General features: G+C 32.0%; 2 protein-coding genes across 2 annotated transcripts; one reads left to right on the top strand and one right to left on the bottom strand.

Moving 5' to 3' along the window:
• Positions 1-6,851: 6,851 nt before the first annotated feature.
• LOC129323048 (serine/threonine-protein kinase BRI1-like 2) lies at positions 6,852-10,677 on the top strand. The gene has a single exon (XM_054969589.1). It carries the CDS (start codon positions 7,036-7,038, stop codon positions 10,435-10,437), a length of 3,402 nt encoding a protein of 1,133 aa, XP_054825564.1. The 5' UTR covers positions 6,852-7,035; the 3' UTR covers positions 10,438-10,677.
• Positions 10,678-16,926: 6,249 nt separating this feature from the next.
• LOC129321388 (putative clathrin assembly protein At1g25240) lies at positions 16,927-18,212 on the bottom strand. The gene has a single exon (XM_054967129.1). It carries the CDS (start codon positions 18,119-18,121, stop codon positions 17,000-17,002), a length of 1,122 nt encoding a protein of 373 aa, XP_054823104.1. The 5' UTR covers positions 18,122-18,212; the 3' UTR covers positions 16,927-16,999.
• Positions 18,213-25,427: the final 7,215 nt, after the last annotated feature.

The raw sequence follows: 25,427 nt of genomic DNA on the forward strand, positions 1-25,427 counted from the left end.
ATAATAACCCTTTTGAATTTATGTAATTTTGACTCATCTCATGTATATTGATGAAGATATTTATAGTTTACTCTATTTAAATTATAATATAAGATATTTTTTAAAAATTTTATTTGATATAAAATATAAAATATTTGGTAACTTTTACTATTATTTTTTTCAACTATATCACTCCTTCACTTACTACTTATCTTTAAAAAATGATACAACTAAATTTTATTATTATTATCAATGCTCTTATACAGGGCATTTAATAAAGATAGTATAATTAAAAAGATATAAATATTTTTAAAAAATTAATATTTTAATTAACAATTTTTTAAACTATAACTTAGTTACTAAGTCTTGTATTTTGATTCAGAGGGAGTATTCTATTGTATATACTCCCTCAACTCATTAATATAGCTGTATATATGTGTGTGTGGAGTATTATCTTCTATAGATTTAATTTCCACATTTTACTAGGAAGCATATAACTCTGGACTATGTGATGCCGTAATCATCAAATTTTTTTTTTTTTTGGCCAGACGTAATTATCATGTTGATTAGTCAAGATATAGCAATATAGCATAGCAAAACCTATACATCAATTTAATATTTTATGCAGAAGCTTAAAGTATATATTTTGAAATTACAAAATCACTTCGTCTTTTGTCCATCTTATTTTTTTCATAATATTTTACCCAATTACGTACCAAACAGCTGGATATTATTGCTTCTACCAAACCAACACACACACACACACACACACATATCAAAGAGTGGGTTTGTTTTCATCAGCATGTAACTCTCTTGTAGAATAGCAAAAAATATCGTGACTAACCGGATTAGACGTCTTAATTAATTAATTCATTTTCAAATTGAAGACAACTAATCAAACTTGAGTCCATTCCGATCATTCATTAAATTTACTCTACTATTGTTAATGCCCTCTAATCACTTAATTTCATACATATAGGAGGAAAAATGGAAAAAAGCACGTTTGGTCCTTGAGCGTATGTATGATTTCAGTTTAATTTCTTAATCTTATAAAATATCTTTTTAATTCTCTAAATGTCACCACTATTAATGATTTTTTGTACAAATCATTATTATTTATCAATATTTAAAAATTCAATGTCAATTTTTTTTTTTGTTAAGATTAGAGGACTTAAAAGATAGAATACTTTATTAAAAAAATAAGAGAACCAAAATGAAACATTATGTTAAAGTTAAAGAACAAAAAATATATATTTATCTATATACTATTATTTTTACCACAAGACCAATAAATTAAAGATTCTCTAAATTTGTTTATGCATGTTAAGCAAATTTAAATTTGTGGATTTCAAAAGAAAATTAATGGCACCAAAATGTGTGTCAGTCTCTCTCTCTCTCTAGTCTCTAGCAGTTCATTTCTTCTTCTTCTTCTTCTCCGCCTCTCTCTCTATACATACACACAGGCGCACAAACTTTACAACAGACTTTATGTATAACTGAACAAGTTCTAAACTCTTATGATTCGCTTGGTTCAATGAATCAAAGGGTATGTTTTTAAAAAAAAAAATAGAATGTAACGTAACGATGATTACCGTGTATTGTTTTGGAGTAAACATATTTTTTATAATAAAAAATAGTAAAAATATAAAATGACCCTTTTATATCCCTAATCCCTAAACAAATATATTTGATACCTCTGGCACTCCAATTATTAGCCTCATTACAAATACCATCTAAAATTATTATTATTATGCCAAATTTATAGCTCGAATACATGTAATTTTTTCTTCTGAAATTCCTTCTATAATTGAATTATCTTTCTTCCAAAAAAAATAAATAAATCACTTATTAATTAATTACAACAATACCTACGTTATAACTATTAATTAATTAATTAATTAATTAATTTTTAACTTCAATTGTCTTGGGAATGATTGTTAAGAGTCTCACATCAAAGAGCTTTACAATTAGTGTGAGATTTATAAGTATAAATGACTCTCTCATCCAACAGGCTAGTTTGTTAGATGGTAATATAATTTCTTTTGGACTTGTAGTCTCAAAAAGGGCTGCCCAGTAAAGGTTTAGGGTTTTGATCAACCGAGGTCGAGTGAACTCCGATGGATCGAGAGCCACTTGGATTATAGGTTTGGTGGCATTATTATTAAGCTAGTCTTTTGGGATGTGCTTTTCTTTTAAGCTTGTACTCATCACATTGGTACTTTCATTGAGAGGTTAATGTCATAGGAGGGCTACCCAAGGAAGGTTCTGATCGGTAGGAGGCCGAGTAAAGTGTCGTAGAGTACAACCATCGTGGTTGTTGACTTTTAATGAGATGGTATCATCACGAGTTTCGCATCGGAGAGCCTTACAAGTGTTATAAGGTTTATAAGTATGAAAGGCTTTTTTACCAAACAGGTTAGTATGTTGGGTGGTGATGACACTTCCTTTAGGCTTATGGTCTTAGAAAGGGCCTATCATTAAAAGTTTTAACCAACTACGACTGAGTGAAGTGTCATGGAGCAGGAGTCGCCTAGATTATAGATTTGGAGGCACTCCCATACTAGGTTAGTCTTTTGGAATCAGATATTCCTTTTAGCTTTCCACAACACTTCACTCGATCTCCTGTCAATTAGAATCCTTTGTGAGTAGCCCTTTTGGTGACACTGACTTCTCAATGAAAGCCCATCCCAAAAAATAGTCTTTTAAGTAGGAAGATCCCTCACACTTATAAACCCCATGTTAATTGTAAGACTTCTCGATGTGGGACTCATGATAGTGAAATACATGCATACTATATATATATATATATATATATGTATGTATGTATGTATGTATGTATGTATGATGTAGCCTAAGATCCACTTGCTATCTTGTGGTTTAAGCCAACATCAATCTAATTACCCCCCTGATAAAATAAAATATGTCATTAGTTAATCTTCTTTTTTGGATATTACGCTATATTCCAATTAAGTAGGCATGTCAAACTTAATTTCAATTCATTCTTCACTAAATTTCAACAAAGCTTCAAATGAAATAAATTAAAAATGTTTAAGATATAAGTGAAACAAATATTAAATAGTAAAAGTGCCCATTATTTCAACATTCACGTGATTTTTGTTAGTTGATATCTGAAGTTAGATTAACGTTACAGAATAGTTAAGTCGTCTTCAAACTAGATACAGGAGTGTTGGATAAACTTGTGAAGAGCTGATTTTGGACTCATGTATGTGTGATTATTAATTACAATTATTATTTTAATAACGAACAACCAATCCTTTTATTAATAATAAGCTTGTCAAATTTTTTTTTTTTTTTGCAGCGCATCAATTTAGAATAGAATAATCCGTGGCAATAGTTGTTGCAATATAAAATATTTTTCTCCTGTAAAGGCAATTCGATTTATTTTTGCATTAACCCTCCATATTTATACAATTTCATATACCAATGGTTTAGGATTGATACATCAATCAAACTTACGAACGCCTTTCAAGGTTTTGAGAATAATACCGCATTAATTAGTTGATGATCATTTGATGAGACACGCACGATATTTCACTTGTCAAGGTTTTGTCTTAGAAACAGTAAACTAACCTTGCTATAATTGGTCTACATGTTGGTGTGACAGAGATATTCAGGTTCAAAAAGAGAGATATATTTATTTTTTGTTTGTTTGTTGGGTAAGGTAAGATATATTATATGTTTAAAAATAATTTTTTTTTAAACTATAAATTGGTGCAAGAGCTTTTGCATTCTAAACTTTTTTTTTTTATAATGTTCCCCTATAATAATTGAATACTTTAATTCATATATTGAAGAAAAATATTATACAAAAAAATATAAAATCTCATACACTACTAGCTTATAGTTTAAAGATAAAATTTTTCAATAATCCAAATGTTATAGCTGCTGTGAGGATATTAAAAAAATTTAATTGTGGAAAAAATTATAAAATATTTATAATGAGATATGTATATATTTTTTATCTTCACAACTTTACATGTTTTTTTTTTTTACCGAGATATGTATATATTTTTTATCTTCACAACTTTACATGTTTTTTTTTTTACTATTAGTTATTAGTACATACTCCAGTATGCTCTTCTATATGTTTCCAAAGAAAAGAAGTCTCATGACCATACGAAAAAAAGAAAAAAAAGTCAAATGAATTGAATACAGGTTTGAGTACAGTCAAAATGATGGAGCCCCGAAGGGAATGCAAATATCTTCATTGGAGACCTCGGAGAGACCAATCTAAGTAGAATTTTTTTTTTAAATTGGCACAATAATAATAGTAATGATAATGAACTCATCGAAATTCGAATAATGAAGAGATTTTTTCCCCCTCTTTAGAATAATGAAAGAGAAAAGGATCCAAATGCACACACAGCAAACAAATTATGTACACTCATCGAAATTTGTTTGCTTGTAGTGGTTGGCAAAGTAAAGGTCTCCACTTTTAACTCAAGTCAAGTAAAACTCAATACGTACGCCCCTAAACTGTTTACTCCGGTCAAAACTCATCATCCTTATCTATCTTTACTTCAATTGCATATTATATAGTATTTTCTAAAGTCTTTATTAAAAAAATACTTTTAAAGAAGGGTGATCTTTATTGTAACTCTCTCAATAAGTATTAATTAAATTTTTTAATATTATTTTTATTTAAAGTTATTAATTTTGAAAAGTAATGTAATGCTAATTTCATAATATCTCATTTAAATACAAGTTAAATGGAAAATTTATTTCATTTTAAGACAAAACTAACAACTTAACTATCTCTTATTAGTTCAAGATAAAAAAGTTTTATTGTTAGAAAATCTAAAGCAGCTTGCATTTGTATGTATAGATAAGGTAGAAATTAATTGGAACAGTTATCACAAGATAGACTGATGGATTATACGTATCTGACAAACTCTCAATTTGTAATTGCAAAGTTGCAACTTGCAACCAAACATGCATGGTTTCTCAATCAGGTTTTAATTCCAATTGGCAATATAATTAATCCAAGTTCAACTGAGGAGACAGCTGGGGGTAATTAATTAGCAGAAAACTTTAGAAGCAACAAGAATGAAATTTGTGTGGTATAATATACTCCATCCAATCTTATTTATAAATCAATTTTGACCAAATTGTGCAGATTAAGAATTAAAATTAATTAAGAGTTGATTTTTTCAAAAAATTTTACAGAAATTTCAATTATCCTTAATTACAGCTATAACTTTATCTTTAAATCTTAAAGTCAAACATGCCACCTAAATGAATCAATTGGACATGTGGGTATTTTTGAATATAATTCATTAATACTTTATCAAATTTTATAAGGTGTCTCATGTAAAAAACATGAGAGAATATTATATAATCAAGCATTGTTATTATACAGGCAATAAGAAACGAGAGAGGAAGAAAAAGAAGGGATAATGAGGCATTCATTAATGATCACATCGCATGGCATTAACAGAGGGCCTAATTGATGCGGTTCCTTCATGGTGGACCTCCCTTTCTTTGTGTTTACTTTTCTACTCTTCATTTTATTTATTATTTATTATTTGTATTCAATTCATTCTCAAAGCATTCCAACCATGGCTCTTTATCATTGCATTCATATTCCCCTCTTTTCCTTCTTCTTGGGCCCCTCACCCTAAACCTTACCTTTCTCAATTCTTTCATTCAAAATCATTTTCATTATTACATGTCAAACTTCCCCATCAATTAAAAACTCCTCACTAGATTTTTTTTTTTGGGGTACAAATTCACTCTCTCTCTCTCGATATATACATGTATGGTAAAAAATATTAACCAAAATAGAAAGAAAAAAGAGCTAATAATAGAATAAAAGATTATGTGAAGTTTGAATAGTGGGCTGCATAAAGAAGTTTATGACTTGGAAATAATAAGATCGTATAAAATTTCAAAGATTGATAGGAAGAGATGTAAAGATAAGGAAGGGCATGATGGATGGGGAAGCAACAGAATCAAAGAGAGATTCAGGCAATAATTGGGCCGCAAGGGAAAGCCATGCGTGTGCAAATATAAATGAGGAAGGGAAGGAAGTCCAGAGAGTGTGAAGCATGACAACAAGTAAAGATATAAATGTGCATTTAGAGCAAAATTGTGTGAATATCATGTCCCTTGGTTCCTTTCCTCATCCCATAAATAAATGAGAAACAAAGAAAGTAGAGTACAAACAGCAGAGGAGGTGTCATATGAATATGACATAGACACAGTATTAGTGAGTGAGACTTGTGTGTGTTTGTGTCTGTGTGTGTGTGTGTTTATATGTATGTGTGTGTGTGTATATATATATATATGCAGATGTAAGTAAGGCACAAAGGGGAAACATTCTCTCACGCTCACTGACAGGGACAGCGACTCCTTGGATCAAGCAACAAAGCAAAGCACCTCGACACAACGCAGCAATGTTTCTTGATTTTATTTTTGTTTTTTTTTCTTTATAGCGCCGATCTTTTGTTGGACTCTTTCTCTTTTGGTGGGTTCCCACCTCTTTTCTTTTTGACTACACCTCAATTTCTCCCTAAAATCCCTCTCCCTCGCTCTGCAAATTAATAAATGTTTTCTTTCTTTCCGAGCTCATATGCCAACTTCATCGTATCTCAGTCTTTGTATCCGGACTCATTTTCTTCCTACTTCATGTTGTTTTTTTACTCACCCGTCGCCAGTATTGTTAATTATCAAATACTTAAGATATTGAAATTTGATCCCATTATCTAAATACAAGTGCTTTATGCAAATATGGGCAGAGATCAAAGCAAGATTTCAATATCCAATTTCCTTGTTTAGTTCTTTCCTCTGATATTCTCTTCTTTCTCACGTTCCCTCCTTTTACAATTTTTTAAAACACACAAAAGCATCTTCTTTTCCTAAAGGCCACCCTTCTCCTTTTCCACAACACACTCTCATCATTCTCGCCACCATCACCCACCACTCTCCCTCTCCCTCTCTATCTCTCTGCAATATCAGTCTCCTTCAGAACCCCCGACCTCTGTGTGTGTGTGTGTTCTGTTCTGTTCTGGCGTTGCTCAAGCTTGTTTTTTCCCCATGGAGAACCACCCACTTCAGCTTTTTCGCTATCATGCTCTCTCGCTCCTCTTTCTCATGGCTTCTCTTTTCTTCCCTCTCACCCACCAACTTCCAGCTTCATCATCCCTCAAGACTGATGCGCAGGCTCTTCTCATGTTCAAGAAGACGATCCAGAAGGACCCTGACAGAGTCTTGTCCACCTGGCAGCTCACCAGAGATCCCTGTACCTGGTATGGAGTTTCCTGCACTGCAAGACGTGTCACTCAGCTTGATCTCAGTGATAAGAATCTCGTTGGGACTTCTTTAGGTCCCTTGTCTTCTTTAGATATGCTGTCTGTTCTGAATTTGCATTTGAACTCTTTCCCTGTAAATTCCACTTCTTTGCTTGACCTTCCTTACAGTTTGACACAGCTTGATCTGTCCTTTACTGGAGTTTCAGGTCCTCTTCCTGAGAATTTTTTCTCCAAGTGTCCCAATCTTGTAGTTGTCAATCTTTCTTACAACAACTTGACAGGTCCTGTGCCTGAAAACTTCTTGCAGAACTCTGATAAGCTTCAGTCTCTCGATATCTCTTCAAACAACTTGACAGGGTCGATATCGAACTTGAAAATTGAGTGCAGTTCCTTGTTGTTTCTTGATCTCTCTGGAAACCATTTATCAGATTCAATCCCATTTTCCTTGTCAAACTGTACCAGCCTTAAGAATTTGAATTTAGCACACAATTTCATTACAGGGGCAATTCCAAAATCTCTGGGACAGCTCACTGAGCTAGAGACAATTGATCTTTCTTATAATCAGATCACTGGTTGGATTCCTTTTGAGCTGGGAAATATGTGCGCTAACCTTAAAGATCTAAGATTTGCTTTCAACAACATTTCGGGTTCGATCCCACCAACTTTTTCTGCTTGCTCTAGCCTGCAGTATCTTGACATATCTAACAACAATATGTCAGGGCCATTACCAGGTGGAATCTTTCAGAACCTACAGTCAATTCAGGAACTGTATTTGGGAAACAATGCTATCTCAGGACCGTTTCCGTCTTCAATATCATCATGCAAAAATTTGAGGATTTTGGACTTAAGCTCTAACAAAATCTCAGGATTTATTCCCCGAGATATATGTCCAGGGGCAGCATCACTTGAGCAGATTAGAATGCCAGATAATCTCATCACTGGAGAAATTCCTGCTGAGCTCTCAAAATGTTCCCAGTTGAAGACTATTGATTTTAGTCTGAATTATCTCAATGGCTCAATCCCTCCAGAGCTTGGACAGCTTGAGAATCTTCAGCAGTTGATAGCATGGTTCAATGGGTTGGAAGGAAAAATCCCGCCAGAATTAGGTAAATGCAAAAGTCTGAAGGATCTTATACTGAATAATAATCAGCTAAGTGGTGAAATTCCTGTTGAGTTATTCAATTGCAGCAATCTTGAATGGATTTCGCTGACAAGCAATGGACTCACCGGTCAAATACCGCGTGAATTTGGCCAGTTGACTCGATTAGCAGTTTTGCAGTTGGGAAACAACAGCTTGACGGGAGAGATACCAGGAGAGCTAGCTAATTGTAGCAGTTTGGTGTGGCTGGACTTAAACAGTAACAAGCTCACTGGAGAGATCCCACCAAGACTTGGCAGGCAGCTTGGAGCAAAATCATTGTTTGGGATTCTTTCAGGGAACACATTAGTGTTCGTAAGAAATGTGGGAAACTCATGTAAAGGAGTTGGAGGTTTGCTAGAGTTTTCCGGAATCAGACCAGAAAGACTTCAGCAGGTGCCAACATTGAGGACTTGTGATTTCACGAGATTGTATTCTGGTCCAGTCCTGAGCTATTTTACCAAGTACCAGACTTTGGAGTATCTAGATCTTTCATACAACGAGCTTCGTGGGAGAATCCCAGAAGAATTTGGGGACATGGTGGCTTTACAGGTTCTTGAATTGTCTCACAACCAGTTATCAGGAGAGATTCCCTCATCACTTGGCCAGCTTAAGAACTTAGGTGTCTTCGATGCATCACATAATAGGCTGCAAGGTCATATCCCCGATTCATTCTCAAACCTATCATTTCTGGTGCAGATTGATCTGTCTAACAATGAGTTAACCGGGCAAATTCCATCTAGAGGACAACTGAGTACACTGCCAGCTAGCCAGTATGCAAACAACCCGGGACTTTGTGGCGTTCCACTGCCTGAATGTCAGAACGATAACAGCCAACCAGCAACAAATCCAAGTGCAGATGAGAGCAAAGGTGGCCATAAGGGAGCAACAGGATCATGGGCAAATAGCATTGTGATGGGAGTTCTCATTTCCATCGCTTCTGTATGTATCTTAATTGTGTGGGCGATTGCAATGCGTGCAAGGAGGAAGGAGGCTGAGGAAGTTAAGATGCTTAGTAGCTTGCAAGCATCTCATGCTGCCACAACATGGAAAATTGACAAGGAGAAAGAGCCTTTGAGCATTAATGTGGCAACATTTCAGAGACAACTGAGGAAGCTCAAGTTCTCACAATTGATTGAAGCAACTAACGGCTTCTCAGCAGCTAGCCTCATTGGGTGTGGTGGGTTTGGAGAAGTGTTCAGGGCCACACTAAAGGATGGCTCAAGTGTTGCAATTAAAAAGCTCATTCGATTGAGCTGTCAAGGAGATCGAGAATTCATGGCAGAGATGGAAACCTTAGGGAAGATCAAGCATAGAAATCTTGTCCCTTTATTGGGATACTGTAAAGTTGGTGAAGAGAGGCTTCTGGTTTATGAATACATGGAGTATGGAAGCCTTGAAGAAATGCTCCATGGGAGAACAAAGACACGAGATAGGAGAATTCTAACATGGGAAGAAAGGAAGAAGATTGCAAGAGGTGCTGCAAAAGGACTTTGTTTCCTACACCACAATTGCATCCCACACATAATACACAGAGACATGAAATCAAGCAATGTACTACTTGACCATGAAATGGAGGCCAGGGTTTCAGACTTTGGAATGGCAAGACTAATAAGTGCTCTTGACACTCATCTAAGTGTCAGCACACTAGCAGGGACACCTGGATATGTTCCACCAGAGTACTACCAAAGTTTCCGGTGCACTGCAAAGGGCGATGTCTATTCCTTTGGAGTTGTCATGCTGGAACTTCTTTCTGGGAAGCGCCCTACTGATAAAGAGGATTTTGGTGACACTAACTTGGTGGGATGGGCCAAAATGAAGGTACGTGAAGGTAAACAAAAGGAAGTGATAGATCCTGAGTTACTTTTGATGACTAAAGGAACAGATGAAGCAGAGGTCAAAGAGGTGAAAGAGATGATGAGGTATTTAGATATAACATTACAGTGTGTTGATGATTTTGCTTCCAAGAGGCCAAACATGTTGCAGGTAGTGGCCATGTTGAGAGAGTTGATGCCTGGATCAGCGGATGGAAGCAGCAACAGTGCTTGAATTATCATATCCTTGTCTATAAATATGATAAGCGAATGAAGATCATGAGGCTTGTAAGATTTTATCTGAATCTGTTAATGAGTTGCTATTGCGTAGTTTTCAATCACTTTCTCCACATTTGTTAATTCTGTTTACTGCCAGACACTGAGAAAGTGGATATAAACAATGTGTATTGAACCAGTTCAAGCATTGCAGTAATCAGCTGAGATATAAAATCAGAATACAAGATGTATTAAATAAGCCAGTTCAGTTAAAGAAATTTTCTCAAAGATATCTGTCTAGGTTAATTGGTCATTTTTCATTATGCTCTTTTAGCCCTTTCAATTAATTGCTGCACAGGAGACAAAATAACAGAGCCCAACAAATTGTCTCCAGGTGCCGCCTTTACCATGGTTATTCAAAATAGCCAGTCACGTTGATAATGAGCTCGGTATTTGAACTTTCGTTTTCTTAGGAATTGAACAGTATATGAAAGAACAAATTTTTATGTGCAATAAACTTCAAAGATTAGCTAGCATGATAATACATTACATTTGGACATCAGATCAACTTCCTCCTTGCCCTTGTCTTTTTTCAGCTATTTTTCTCCCGTTAAAGTCTATAGACCAACTCAGAATGCAACAGGTTGATACTGTTAAGATTTCTTATTTGAAATTTGAGCACAAGAATTCTTCCACCATTGTAGATATAAGATTTCACCTGAATACGAAACAATTTATTGAGTTTCTTCTTCCTGTAGAGCAAATTCTTCCACCATTTCAAGGTTTCTGTCACAAGTTCGAATTTTTCACGCAACGAATTGCTTCACGAATTCACTAAGCTTCAGTGTGAATAATGATGCAATTCATGAAAAATACAAACAAATTGGAGAAAATTCGTGAATAGAGAACGAACTATGCTAGTAGAATAATCTCAACGCTCACAGAAGAGCACATCTTGAACACCAGAAGAAGTGAGATAACTAAACATTAGGATCCAGTGAAGTGTTTAGAAACAACTACACATATTTCACAAAGACCCTTAAAAACCATATTCAAAGATGTTAACGGAGAATCATGCGTTCCCTTGAAAGTAGCTTGGCAATCCTCAGCAGAACGAGCAGCAAGCCCAGCCAAATCAGCTAATTCAAAGAAGGTCTCAGAGTCTTTCTTGAGCACTTTCAGTACGTGATGTCTGGTGATAGTGGCATTGATGTATGCCAAGCGAAAGGCAATGACGGCGAGGCCATAACTATCTGATTCTGGGGCATGGGGATCAGAATAGAGAGATTTAACACAGAATATGTAATTTGAAGTTTGAGCACATACCTCGTTTACTAATTCTGACGCATGATTTGCGAGGTTAGATGAAAGATTCAGAAGGATGAACAGAAGAAGAAGGAGCAGAGAGAGTGAGATTTGAATCCGGTCATCTTCATCTTCATGCTCTGTTTCAGCCTGTCCTTGTGATTTTTTTTTTTTTGGAATAAAACTAAAATCATACATTAAAAATTAAAGAGCATTCAGCTCGTCAAGGTTCAACAGGCAAGGGTGATCTTTCTCCATTATCCAACCCTTGTATGATTGTTGGAGGATGATCAAATATATAAAAATTTTCATGAAAAGTGTCAGAAAAGTTGGCTACATTCTTTTTCCTAATCTTCCAATCTTTGTGGATCAACTTTCTTGTAAATATTTGAGGTTGAGTAAGATGACAAAATAAAGCTTTCATTTGGTTGCTAGAAAGTGGGAATAGAATGAATTAAAAAATTAATATAAAAATAAATTAAATCATCTTTTTTTTATAGTAAGTGTAATAAAATCCATTAATATTAATATATATTATAAATGAGGGAATTATCACACTCTTTAAAAATTTTATAAATTATAATTCTTAATTTCATGATCTAAATTTTAAATTACTCTCTTTCTTTATAAATGTGATTTATTATTCATTTTAATCATCTCATTTTTACATATATTTTTTTAATTTATTTTATTTCATTTATTTTTAATTAATTATTGTACCATTATGTCATGAATGAGGATAATTGATAGTTTCATGGGCAATTAAAGCGAGTTACGTTGAAATTTTTTGCTTGTTGCCTGAAACGTGTTAAACATAAGTTGCAGCGACATTTCACATCGGCTGTCGGCTGTTTTCATTTTTACTTTTTATTAATTGTTTCCAAAACATATATTTAGAGCATGAAAATTGGATGAGATAATAAAATTTATAGTCCCTCAAATTTATCTAAGATATTAGTTTGATTCCTTAAATTTAATTTTTATGAATTTAATTTTTTATATTTTCTTAAATTATTTTGTCAGTTTTTTAAGTTTCAAAACATAAATTAACTTTTAAAATAATCCAATACATAAAGTCTGTTGATAACTTGGTATGTATATATAACTAAATGAGAACGTTGGCCAAAAAAAAAAAATGAGGACAAATAAACCTTCACATTAGTTTAATTTTTATTAATATAATCCTTTTTAGTGTATTTTGTTTTCTTGTTTTTTAAAATTTTAGAGTCAGTTTTTCCTCTACTACTTAATTTTTCTTCTTTTCATTAATCTACATAGTTGATATCAATATTTTGCTATCCATATGAGCAAATTTTAATAATGTAACCTTTTTTTTGAACAATAGAAACCAAATCAATAACTAAATAAATTTAAAGGATTAAGTTGATAAAAATTAAATTAGAGAGATTAAATTAATAAGTAAGACAAATTTGAAGAATTAAAAATTACATTATCTCAAATTAAAATAATTTTTATTACCAGTGATTGTCTTGTTGAATAGGGTTAAAAGTTAAAAATTAAAGGAAAATACTCTTATATCCTTCTATTTTGCTTTAATTACACAGACGTTCCTTCTATTTTAAAAACATACAAGTTAGTCCAATTATTTAACTCTGTTAGGCATATTCAAAACATATTTAAAAAACTTATTTTTAAATTAAAATTTATATTAAAATAAATTTTACTTGCTAATTTACCCCTTACTTTAATAAATCCTAAATTATATTATTTTAATAGTTATATAATTTCATTATAAAAATATATTTACAAATTTTAAGTTTAAAATTTAAACTATTTATATAATCTCTCGAACTTATATCATTTTATATTATGTGATGAATAAAAATATATGTTTGAAATATGTTCTTAGCAGTATTAAAAAACATAAATAAATAAGTTTCAATAAATTTCATGAAAAATAGAATTTTATAATATGTTTAAAATAATAATTTTATAATATATTAAAAAATTTAAAATGTATTTATTATATGTTTTAGTTGTATAGAAAAAAAATAATTTTTTTTGCCAAATATAAATTTTTAGATAATTCTTATATTAGAGAAGGGTGCTTTGGTCAAACTAAAAGTTTAACCGTCAAATTTAATAGTCAATTAATATTTGGATGAATGAAAATAGAATTTTAAATATACAAGGGAGGTTTATATATCACACCTTTTAATTTTAAAGAAGGTCTATATGAGTTTTTAAAATAAAGAGAATGTCTATGTAATTAAAGCATAATAGGAGGGTCGTCAATATATTTTATTGTAAAAATTATAAATGAAATAAGTTATATTAAAAAAAAAAACCATCTCACTTACAGCGTTAATTTAAGAGTCACAATCATTTAACTCGAGTTTGAATTGGCTTGAATGCAGAAAATTTCTGTAAGACGATTACTCCCAATTCATGCCAATATTCGAATTTAACATGATCAGGTAATCATATTTAAAAAAAAAACATCTCAATTAGAAATGATAATCTCATATTTGACCTAATGATATTATATAATATATTAAATATAGTTGTATAAAAAGATGTTTGTTTTTCACAAAAGTAATCATTTTAAACTTTTTTATTCCCTCCGTTAAAAATTATAAAGTATTTTTTAAGGAGTTAGATGTTAAAAAATATAAGACATTTTTAGTCTTTCAAAGTGTAATCATTGCCTTTTTTTTAAAAAATGTCTCTATTGATAGTGATTTTATATTTAAGAAAAATTAATCTTTTAATTTTTCAACTTTTAACTCACTTGTAACTCAGTCACTTAACTATGACTCGCTGCAACTCAATTTCTCAATTATAACTCGATGCGAGTTAGTCCCTCAACTTTTGATTCACTCATAATTCGGTCCTTATTTTTAAATTTTTAAAAAAATTTTTTATCAAATAAGAGGGATAAAAAATGCTCGTATGTTATTCTAAAATACCCTCCTCTTACTCATTGATGTGAGATCTAAGCTAACATAAGAAAAATTAAAAAAATTCAATGACTAATTTGTAAGTATTTCAAAAGTTAAGAAACTGAATCATAGATAAGTCTTAGTTGAAAAATTAAGTCACAGCGAGTCAATCGTTTCCCATCTCATCCTCGCAATTTCCCTTATCTCACTTTTGATTTTGGGTTTGTTTTCGTGAATTAATAAGTGTTAATTCTGCATATGCACCATGGTGCATTGACATGTTCGTTGTTGTGCATGGCATAGAGAGTCCTTTATCAATTTAAACCTTCCTCCATGCCATGACCCGCCTAAACTTTGACCTAACCTTCTTCTAAGGCTGTCCAAGGATCCAAAAATCATATTAATCTCCCATAAATGTCATTAATCAATAGTTTATCTAAATTAACTAAAATACCCTTAGACACTGATAATTCCTAACTTAAAAACTTAGGATGTTACATGCTTCCAACTCCAGGTCTTCAGCGGCAACGTCAATTGAAGAACACATGCTCCAATTCCAGATCTTCAACGGCAACGATGAAGAACACATTAAGCGACCAACAATGGCGATTTCCTCCAGCGATAGCATTCCTTCACCAACTGTAAAGTCCACACCCTCACTGATAATTTTGCTTGCTCTTTAATTGCTGTAAAGTCTTCGATGAATCACTGCATAAGCTCCAAGTTCGTCTTTGATAGGCTGAGTTTTTTCAAATTCTCATCCCACTAATGCTTTTGATTTCCCCCAGTGATGGTGTTCCCAGTTCCCACCGACAACTGCATCAAGCTGCCACGATCGTTTGATTTCTTGTATGTTCTTGATTTGGATTATTGCGTTCTTGCCTTTGATTTCTGGTGTTCTTATATTCTATGTGTTCTTGTTCTTGATTTGGATTCTTGTGTTCTTAACTTTAATGGTGTTTTTCGATGACATTTGAAGGCCGTGGCCATGGTGGGTCAATTTTTTTTAATTTCAAAGGTATTTTAGTCTTTTCAAAAATATAATACAATATTAAATAATTTTTATATCTCACTTCCACCAATATACTAAACATACTTTTAAATCTTACTTTCACTTTCACCAAAAGCATTTCTCCATACTAAACGAGCCATAAAAACATGACTAAAAAAGAACATAAGATATGGCATACAAAAGTATATAAAACGAAAAAAAAAAAAAAAGGGGAAAGGAAAGAAGAAAGTTGAGAATTTTACCCAACTAGGAAGAGGAGTGCAATACAAAGCAACAACGATTGAATTAATCAATATCAAACAGAGAATGAGCGAAGCACACGACAGCAACTATCAGAGACCAAAACAAAAAACAAAGATATCAGATATTTACGCAGCTATTTTAGTTTATCTTTAGGGGCATTTTAGGTTATTTATAATTTTTTAATTACAAGCAAGGATTCATTATTGGAATTTCAATAATTTAGAGTTAATAATTGTAATTAATATCTTTATAAGGTCTGCAATTGTCAATTTTCCTATTGTCAAAGTCAAGTTTTCCAGTTTCATTAACTTAGTTCTATAAAGGGGTATTATTATATTTAGAATTAGAATATTATACTTGGAAAATATATACAATTGAAGAGCAGGGATCCTTTCTTATTTTTTATGAATAAATTATAGTGCCAACAAAATCCTCATATTAATAGCATGATTTGATCTTATAATCTTATAAATTATGAGCCAAATCATTGCTAGATGAATAACTCATTATTGGTTGAGTAGGGATCCTTTATATATGAGCAAGAAATAAAGTTCAATCCCTCAGCTTGAATCAATGCCATGAACTATGTGTATGTGTGTGTCTAATGAAACACCCATTGAACCTTTTTTTTTTAATCCTATTTATAAGATATTTTTAATTAAGTCATGTGAATTAATGAAGGTGATTTTAAAATTAATTTAGAATTTTTTTTTCAAAAATTTCCATAAAAATCTCCAATTATGCTTAATTACAATTAACGTTACCTTTAAATCTAAAAGTCAAATATGGCACTCAAATGAACTAATTGAATATGTGAGATTTTTTGGAAGTAACTCATTAATGTTTTACCAAATTTTATAAGGTGTTTTATATTAAGAACTAAATAAAATTTCTTAAAGACATGGACAGAAGAAAGTATATAACTTTGTGAAAAGGATAAATTAAAAAATGAAGAAATGTTATACTACTAGCTTTATGTGGTTATAAAATATATATACGTATCACCTTGTTTCAACGTTTGTTTAAATTTCATGGACCGTGTTGAAAAAAAAAAAATAAGGAGGATAGTATATATGTTGCATGCCATAGAAAAGGAACGACCATCACATGCAGAGCGCCTAGAAAGTGATTAAATCTGGAAGAGGTGGATTATAAGGTACGAGGCTATAGAATGATTCCTCTAGAAAGGGGTTAGAATTGGCCGATGCAATTATACTATTATTCCCATCATTCAAACCTCTATTATCGTCCTCAAATACCTCCCATTTCTCTGTTATCACTGTCTCTGAACCTTCCTTCGATGGCAGCACTATGCCCTTCTCTTCCTTTTTCTCCATCTCTATCATCTTCTTCTCGTCTTCCCCATTGGCCATTCGCTCCAGAGTTCGAATGTTTTCTTCAGAGATTCGTTCAACTTTGGGGCTCCGATAAGCATGGACTATCCCCATTTCTCTGCAAAACTCGAAGTAACAAGCAAGTTCTTCCCCTTGTATTGCAGCTTTCTGCACAACACGAAGCCCTAAACTGGCTTCCATTTTCCCTCCCATGTCATAAATTCTCAAGAGGATTCGAGACATCTCTCCGCAGAATTTACCGTACAGATCGGACAGCTCCACGACCATGCAATCCATGGCTTCCAGAATCAGGGCCACGTTGTTTATTCGCTCGTTCAGAGGCCTGATCTGGAGGATCGTGTCGATTAGGGTTTGCATCTTCTGCAATTTCTCCAGCTCTTGCATCAACGTGTCCTCGATCTCCTTCCTCTGTTTGCTTCTCTTTTGGTATTCGGACGACACAAACGCTGATCGCTGATCCAAATACGTAAAATACGAACGAACGAAAGCATTGAAGCCCCATACCTTGTCTGATTTGGAATGGCGATCGGTGAAATCGGAGAGATCAAAAGGTAAGCGTCCGATTTTCTGTAGGGCAGGGAAGTCGCAACAGAAAATTCCATGGATGAGCATTAAGCCCTTGAGAGCGACGGGCCAGCTACGCGTCTTCTTCATGCGCAAGGACAAACTGAAAACGAGAGGTTTCAGGTGAAGCGGCGAGGCGGCGAGCCATTGCATGACTCTCTCGACGTTCTTGTAGTCGATGTGGCGCTCATCGTGGCTGGTAGCTTTGATGACGGCCGTCTCGAGAACGGGGTTCCGGAGGATGGTGGGCGGAGCGAACTTGGCCGCCCAAATGCTTCCTTTGTCTTTGATAGTTCCGGTGACCCTTACCCACGGCGTCATTGTTTCATTCGCCGTGAGATTGGATTCTCTTGCCGATGACGAAGGCCAACGCGTGCGATAACGGTTCCGAAAACCAGCCACTGCTTCTACCCCTGCGTTCCCTCTGCTTCTTCCTCACTCATTTTTTTCGTTTTATCGTCACCGTCTCCTGGTTTAGCGTTAGGCGCTTAAATTGACTAATTAGGGATTATTGTTTATATATATTGTACTCCCTCCTCGCTTATTTTATAAGTTATATTCTAAAATATTTATTTAATTCAATCTATAAATGATGATATGACTTTTTAAATAATATTTAAAAAATATTTTTAAAATTACTCTTAAAGAAAAAAAATAATATGACATTGTTTTTTGAATTTATTATATAGAGATATATTTAAAATTTTATACATTTTTATTTTTTATATTTTTTTTATTGATATTAATGAGATTGATAAAAATAATTTACAAAGAAGATGGGGAGAGCAGGGGTGATTAATTAGAACAAACAAAACTGAAATCCAACGAAATCAATTATAGTACGTATACGTACGAAAATAAAATAAATACGTTACATTTTATTATCCTCCAGAACCAAACTTAAATTATATATACCCATATAGGTAGAATAGAATAGCAGGGAAAATGAAATAAATTTTAAAAAAATTATTAATAAATATTGTCTACTTGTATATTCTTAAAATGAGACATTATATTTTTTGTTGTTATTATTTTTTAAGTCCTCCATTGAATTAATAACACGTGTGTATGTGTGATTTTATGTGTGTTTTTTTTGTTTATATATATGATCAATTTTTGTTGTTAATATAATTTGTTTTCTTTGTTAATATCATATGAATTATTTGCTTTATCAATTAATTTATTTGTTTTATTGCATTTCTTTGTGTTTATTGTGCTTTATTCATATAGTCAGTTAGTTTATATTTGTGTTTATTTATATTGTGCTTCATTATAAATTATATTTTTTGATTTATTTATGGTTATTTATTATTTTAGTGTGTGTGTGAACTTTTTTTTTACTATAATATTTATTTATGTATTATGCTTTATTTATTAATTTTGTCATAATTCTAATTGTTAAGCCTAACTCGAATTGAGCCCGATCCAAATAAGTTCAGCTCGCCCAAATTATTAGCTCTAAATGAAAGTAAGTGCTAGTTTAATATTCTAATTTATTTAAAAAAGCTTTCTTAAGTCAAAATCAAATATATTTGCTAACGCTAAAATTTCGCAATCTCTTGAATGAGTAGTGAAAACAAGTTTTAAGCACAACTCTTAATGTGACTATAAATGGTTAACAAAATATCTTCATTTTACCAACAAAACTATCCATTTATCTTTGTAAATTTTAAATCAAACATTATTTTATCCAAATTATATATCCAAGATAGCTTTCTCAAGCACAACTTACATAAACAAAACAATCCAAAAGGTAGTCAAACATTTAAAACCATTAAGCATAGGATAAAATAAACACACATATATCATTAACTATCAAAAAAAAGGAATAATCAAGTCATAATCCATATAGAGATTTGAAATAATCCTAAAATAAGTAAACTAGCTGCTCATGTTAAAAAAAAGAGCAACAAACAACAAATTGTTTAGCACTCATATCAGAAACACAAAGAGAAAAGATAAGGGAAGTAGAAAAATCAAAGAAAATTCACTTGAATTTCTTCAAATCTTCTCCCTCAAGAACCTAAAACCCTAACAGAACTAGCCTCAAAAGACCTCTAAAAATTATGTTTAACTCTCTAGAGGCATGGACATTATCATATATAACCCTAATTTTTGCTTCAGCAGCTAAAATGCACAGTAACAGTTTTAGATGTGCATCGTGGTGCACCTAGCATTCATGAAATTCTCTTCTCTCTATGCCATATGCTGCAACATGTGTCCATGTGTCACGACACATGGCACAGAGATCTTGATCTTCATTTGTGATCTACTTTTGACTGTGTTTATGTTTTCAAATACATTCTCAAGCATCAATTTGCTCTCCAGTAAGACGATTACCCATTAGAAGTCACCTGAAACAAAAAGGCACATTATGAAATCTTTCAAGGATTAAATCAAGGCAATATTTTTTTATAAAAATTTTCAATAAATTCTATCATCAACGCTAAATTCAATCAAAGCTCATTTTTCTATATTTGAATCCAAAATATTTACAATTGAACCAAATAGTAAATGAAAGTATAAAAAAATGTGCTGAATTGGCATCAATTTCAATATGTTATGAAAAAATAACTGATGAGGACTTATTATAGAAGAAATTTTTTACTTTACACGTTTCAAATGTGCTCCTACAGCAATAATATCATGAAAAGGGTTTTAAAAAGTATTTTGAATCAATATCTTAGCTTCTTGTGGTTGAACAAAATAATGAGTTGCTAATGAAAAATAATGAAATATGTCCCACTAGATTAGCTCCACTCCTTGAAGTGAGTGTGACTATATGTAGCAATTACCATGGTCAGGGTTGTGGTCATGGTCGTGGTCGTAAAAATGGTCATGGCAAGGGATGTGTTAGTTACTGTTATCATGGTGATGGTGGTATAAATTATAATCCTAATACCTATCGAAAGAAGAAAAAAATGAAGGGTAAAAAAGAGATAAGAGCGATCCTTCAAAAACTATTGAAAATCAATGTTATCAGTGTTGTATGAAGGGACATTGGTCACATACCTATCATTTGCCTAAGCATAGAGCAAAACTTTATCAAGCCTTCATAAAAAAGAATACAAATAAAGTGGAAGCAAATTTCACTTTTCAAAATGATGATATTGAAGCAAATTTTGCATACAAAAATAATGATATTAATGAGTTGGATGATATTAAAGGTCTTGAAGCTATGACATACTTGGAGGTGACTGATTTTTTTGAAAATCAAGATTAGAAAATTTTGGTTGAGAAATAATTAGAAATATGTTTTATTTATATTTTCATTTAGCTTCCTTATTTTCTTGTAAAAAAAGCATTAGTGCTTGGAATGAATTTTCTTTTGTTAAGTATTTTTTAAATACATTTTCTTTCTTTTGTTGAAGAATATGGATAGTTCCCTTTCTTTCATTAGATACAAGAATGAAGATATATGTCTCGTGGATAATGCTACAACGCACACCATACTTAAAGATAAAAATTATTTTTTCTTATTTAACAATAAGATATGGAAGTGTCAATACCATAACAAATAATAACAAATTAATTAATGGCTTCAAAAGAGCGATTATAATATTACCCAAAAGAATAAAAATTATTATAGATGATGGATTATATTCATCTAAGTCTTAAAGAAATTTGTTAAGTTTTAAAGTTATCTACCAAATGGGTATCATATTGAAACTACAAATGAGAAAGATATTGAATATTTGCATATTACGAGTTTTAGATTTGAAAAGAAATGTGTCTTAGAGAAATTATCCACATTATCTTATTGTTTATACTATACAACTATTAGTATGATTTAAATAAATGTAATAGTAAATAAGAAATTTACAAATCAAGATACATTTATTGTTTGGCATGACCAGTTAGGCCATCCCAGATCAATTATGATGCAAAAAAAATTAAAAATTCACATGGACATCCATTAAAGAACCAAAAAATTCTTCAATTTAAGGATTCTTTATATGCTGCTTATTCTCAAGAAAAATTAATTAAAAGACCTTCAATTGTTAGGACTGAATCCCCTGCTTTTCCTGAACGTATCCAAGGGGATATATGTGAACTTATCCATCCATCACATAGACCATTCAAATATTTTTTTTAATTAATGCATTGACAAGATGGTCACATTTGTATTTGTTATCCACACAAAATTTAGCATTTACTAGATTAATTTCTTAGATAATTTGATTAAGAGAACATTTCCTAAATTATGCAATTAAGACAATTCATTTTGATAATGTGAGCAAATTTTCATCAAAAACTTTTAATGATTATTGCATATCAATTGGAATAACAATTGAAAAATCTGTTGGTCATGTCCACACTCAAAGTGATCTTATAAAATCATTCATTAAATCCCTCCAATTGATAACTAGATTAATGCTCTTGAGAACAAAACTTCTACTTCAGCATAGGAACATGCGGTTTTACATGTAGAAGCTTGAATAAAAAATAAAGAGGAATTTCTTTCATTTGTTGCTTTATCCTATGACGGACACGGACTTGAAAAGTTGTAAATATGTATTACTTCATCCAATTGCTTCTTCATCTCTAGAGCATTTGTCGCTATAAGCTGTGAAGCAAATTTATTAAAGAAGACAACTAAAGCATTTCCTGATTCATCACTTACTGTGTAATGAATTTTGAGCTTCGAAAAGAGAAAGACATGGAGTAAATTGAAAATATTTCATATCAAGAAATGGTGGAGTCTTTCAATACTAAAAAAAAATCTTACTTTAGTTGAATCATATGAGGCTTCCTCTTACAATTTGGACATCTTTTCACTTCATTTTCCAAAATAAGCTTGCTTCCACACCTTGAACATCCCTCATAATGCCATCCATGCCGAGTATCAAGTTTGATTATTTCACAACATATAAGAAAATTATTATCTTTCAAGATTGACCTTAATAAGTATAAACTACCCTCATCAATTCATTTTCATGCAAATTGATAATTTACCATAGGCATGTTAGTTATCTCAGATATCTTGGTTCTTCTATTAGCACGCAACTTGTTTGACACAAATGCCTCAGATGATTGGCTTGTCATAAATTGATTGATAGTACTTGTGATTGGGAATGACAGAGAGCTTGCACTACAAATCATCAAATAATATGGTCCATTTAACAGAGATAAAGCAATACTCAAAAGCAAATAGAGAAGTAACACAAACCTTTGAATGAATGTCTTGACTTTTCAATCTCAAGACTGAAACATAACTTTATAGCATGATAAGAGCTTCACACCTCAGTATCCCTAAAAAAATGGTCAACAAATTATAATTGACTCATAAAAAATAATTACAATCTTTACATCACACAGAGAGAGGGGGGAGGGAGGAAGGGAGGAAGGGAGGAAGGGAGGAATAATGTATGAAACTACCATCTTTATCAAAACCAATTTGGCAAAGTTACAGAACAATAACAATAGGACTTGTTAGATTGTCCCAATTAGTTAGGGAAACTGATACAGCTAAGTCATCATATAACATACTTGACAGAATTTTCCTATAACACAGTTTTCATCATATGAAAATTTAAAATTGCCTTACAAAAAATTGATTGAGTTAACTTCAATAAATTCAAGAAAGTCATTACTTATCATCAACCAAGGTTAAGCAATACTTGTACTTGGTTTCATTATCCTTCTCCACTCCTCAAATAATCCCTTCTGGGTTACAAAACTAATCAAATTTGAAAGGGTGCTAAAAAGCCCATTTAGGGTTGTATTAATTGCTCTTGTTGAAATATTTATGTCTATTAATAAAACTATAAAAACATACCTACAAGATGATACAGAGGTTTTTCAGCAATCATGTTAATGATGTTTGATATTGCAAGGAAGTCATAATTATGAGTTTGGATAATTGCTTCTACTAGCTTAATATATGTTTGTTGACCTAAGGTAATCTTAAATTTATGAGTAATGGCTCTATGCTCCTTAGTATTATGAGAAACCACAAAGTTTGTCATGAAGTATATACTGTCTTTAGCAATAATATGTTGGTATTAAGGGAATAAATTCTTAGTCATAACGGATGCTTGAATTTCACTTCCCTATATAGCATGTAAAACACAGTCATCATTAATAAAAGTCTAGTGGAAAAAGTAACATATCATACGTGTAATTATGAGGCAGTAAGTAATGAATTAATACATAAATGTTTCATAATTGTACTTAATCTCACCTTTTCATCTGTCAAAAGCATTGAGATGCAAAAAAGTTCAGTTGGTGTTTCCTTTTGATATACATCCATTTCCTAAGCACCCTCACAACAATTTTCCACCTGTCAGTTCCATCATGAAGTTTATTCAACATGGAATGTTTTGCAGCACTCATGGTTTATATGATTAAGGAGGACACAGAAGGAATGTAGAAAGTATGTGTTGAGAAACAACTAAGTGAACTTAATGTATTGAGGAGGGTGAACACAACTATAAAATAAACAAATATATAGACGGAGGATGCATATTGAAAAGGGCAAGAAATGATTAGAGGTTTATATAATATATCAGCTTATTATAAGCTTTTCCTACTTTCTATCATGGCAATCTATACTCCCCAATGGTCAATCCTAATTCTCCTAAGCACAGCTAACATTGAGTATTGATTATGAAAAGTATAAAACAATGTAATTTATGACATATTAGCTTAAGATAGCAATCTGAACAATAAGACTTTTGTAATAGAGTATACACAAGCATCAAATGCATGAACTTCATAACCATGCATTGTCCCATAGTACTAGGATGTATGAGAAGTTCATATATGTAGCTGAGATTTTGAATATACAATTCAAACACATGATAAGACTTAAAGGAAGAGCCTGCATGGTATTGTGGATTTTTAATATATAATTCATGTATGAGCATTAAAATGGAGCTCTATTACCTTTTCACTTTGTGGAATCCAGCATGCATGTTTAACTAATTAAGGAAAGTCAACAATACAACTTGAAATGCCTTGTAATTTCACCAGAGGATTAACAAATGCAACGGTTATTGATGAAAAAGCATTTCACTCATACAAAAAATATTTGAACATTTCATAACATTGAGATATACTCATTACTAATGACATCTTGATAGATTGAACTAAAGCTTATTGGTCATATAAGAAAAGAAAATCCCAAGTTGCAATTAAATGATGACTATCATTGTTCTTTAGCTATTTTATTGAACCTTATCTGATTTCATTGAAATAATGAATATGGATAATTGATGTAGTGTTTGAATAAAATAGGTTAACTTAAAAGTGATCTCATATGAGTTTGATTGTAAGCAATGAATTTCTTTTGGTGAGTGTAATCTAATGCTTTGACGTGTTTAACAAAAATATATCTAATTTGCTATCCCTTATGCATAGATACAATCAACCATTATCATGTATACAAATAACTTAGAACTTTATTGCCATTATTCTTTCTAGAAGACAACTCCATGCTTAACTAACAAAGGAAAGAAAACTATTATTACTTGTAATGTCTTATCAATGCATCAAAAAACTAACAAGGTGTAAAGCATGCACCTTTTAAAATCAACTTATTTGAATTTGAATTGCTTTTCTTGATAACCTAGATATGACTTGCTAACATGGGACACAGATGAATCTAGACATGTTAGCCACGGCC

Source organism: Prosopis cineraria, unplaced genomic scaffold (assembly GCF_029017545.1).
Source record: "Prosopis cineraria cultivar Desert tree isolate PC_DT_omini unplaced genomic scaffold, ASM2901754v1 PC10, whole genome shotgun sequence".
Taxonomy (NCBI): domain Eukaryota; kingdom Viridiplantae; phylum Streptophyta; class Magnoliopsida; order Fabales; family Fabaceae; genus Prosopis; species Prosopis cineraria.

Coding starts and splice junctions, on each gene's coding strand:
- LOC129323048 (XM_054969589.1), top strand. CDS start 7,036: ATGGAGAACCACCCACTTCAGCTTTTTCGCTATCATGCTCTCTCGCTC.
- LOC129321388 (XM_054967129.1), bottom strand. CDS start 18,121: ATGACGCCGTGGGTAAGGGTCACCGGAACTATCAAAGACAAAGGAAGC.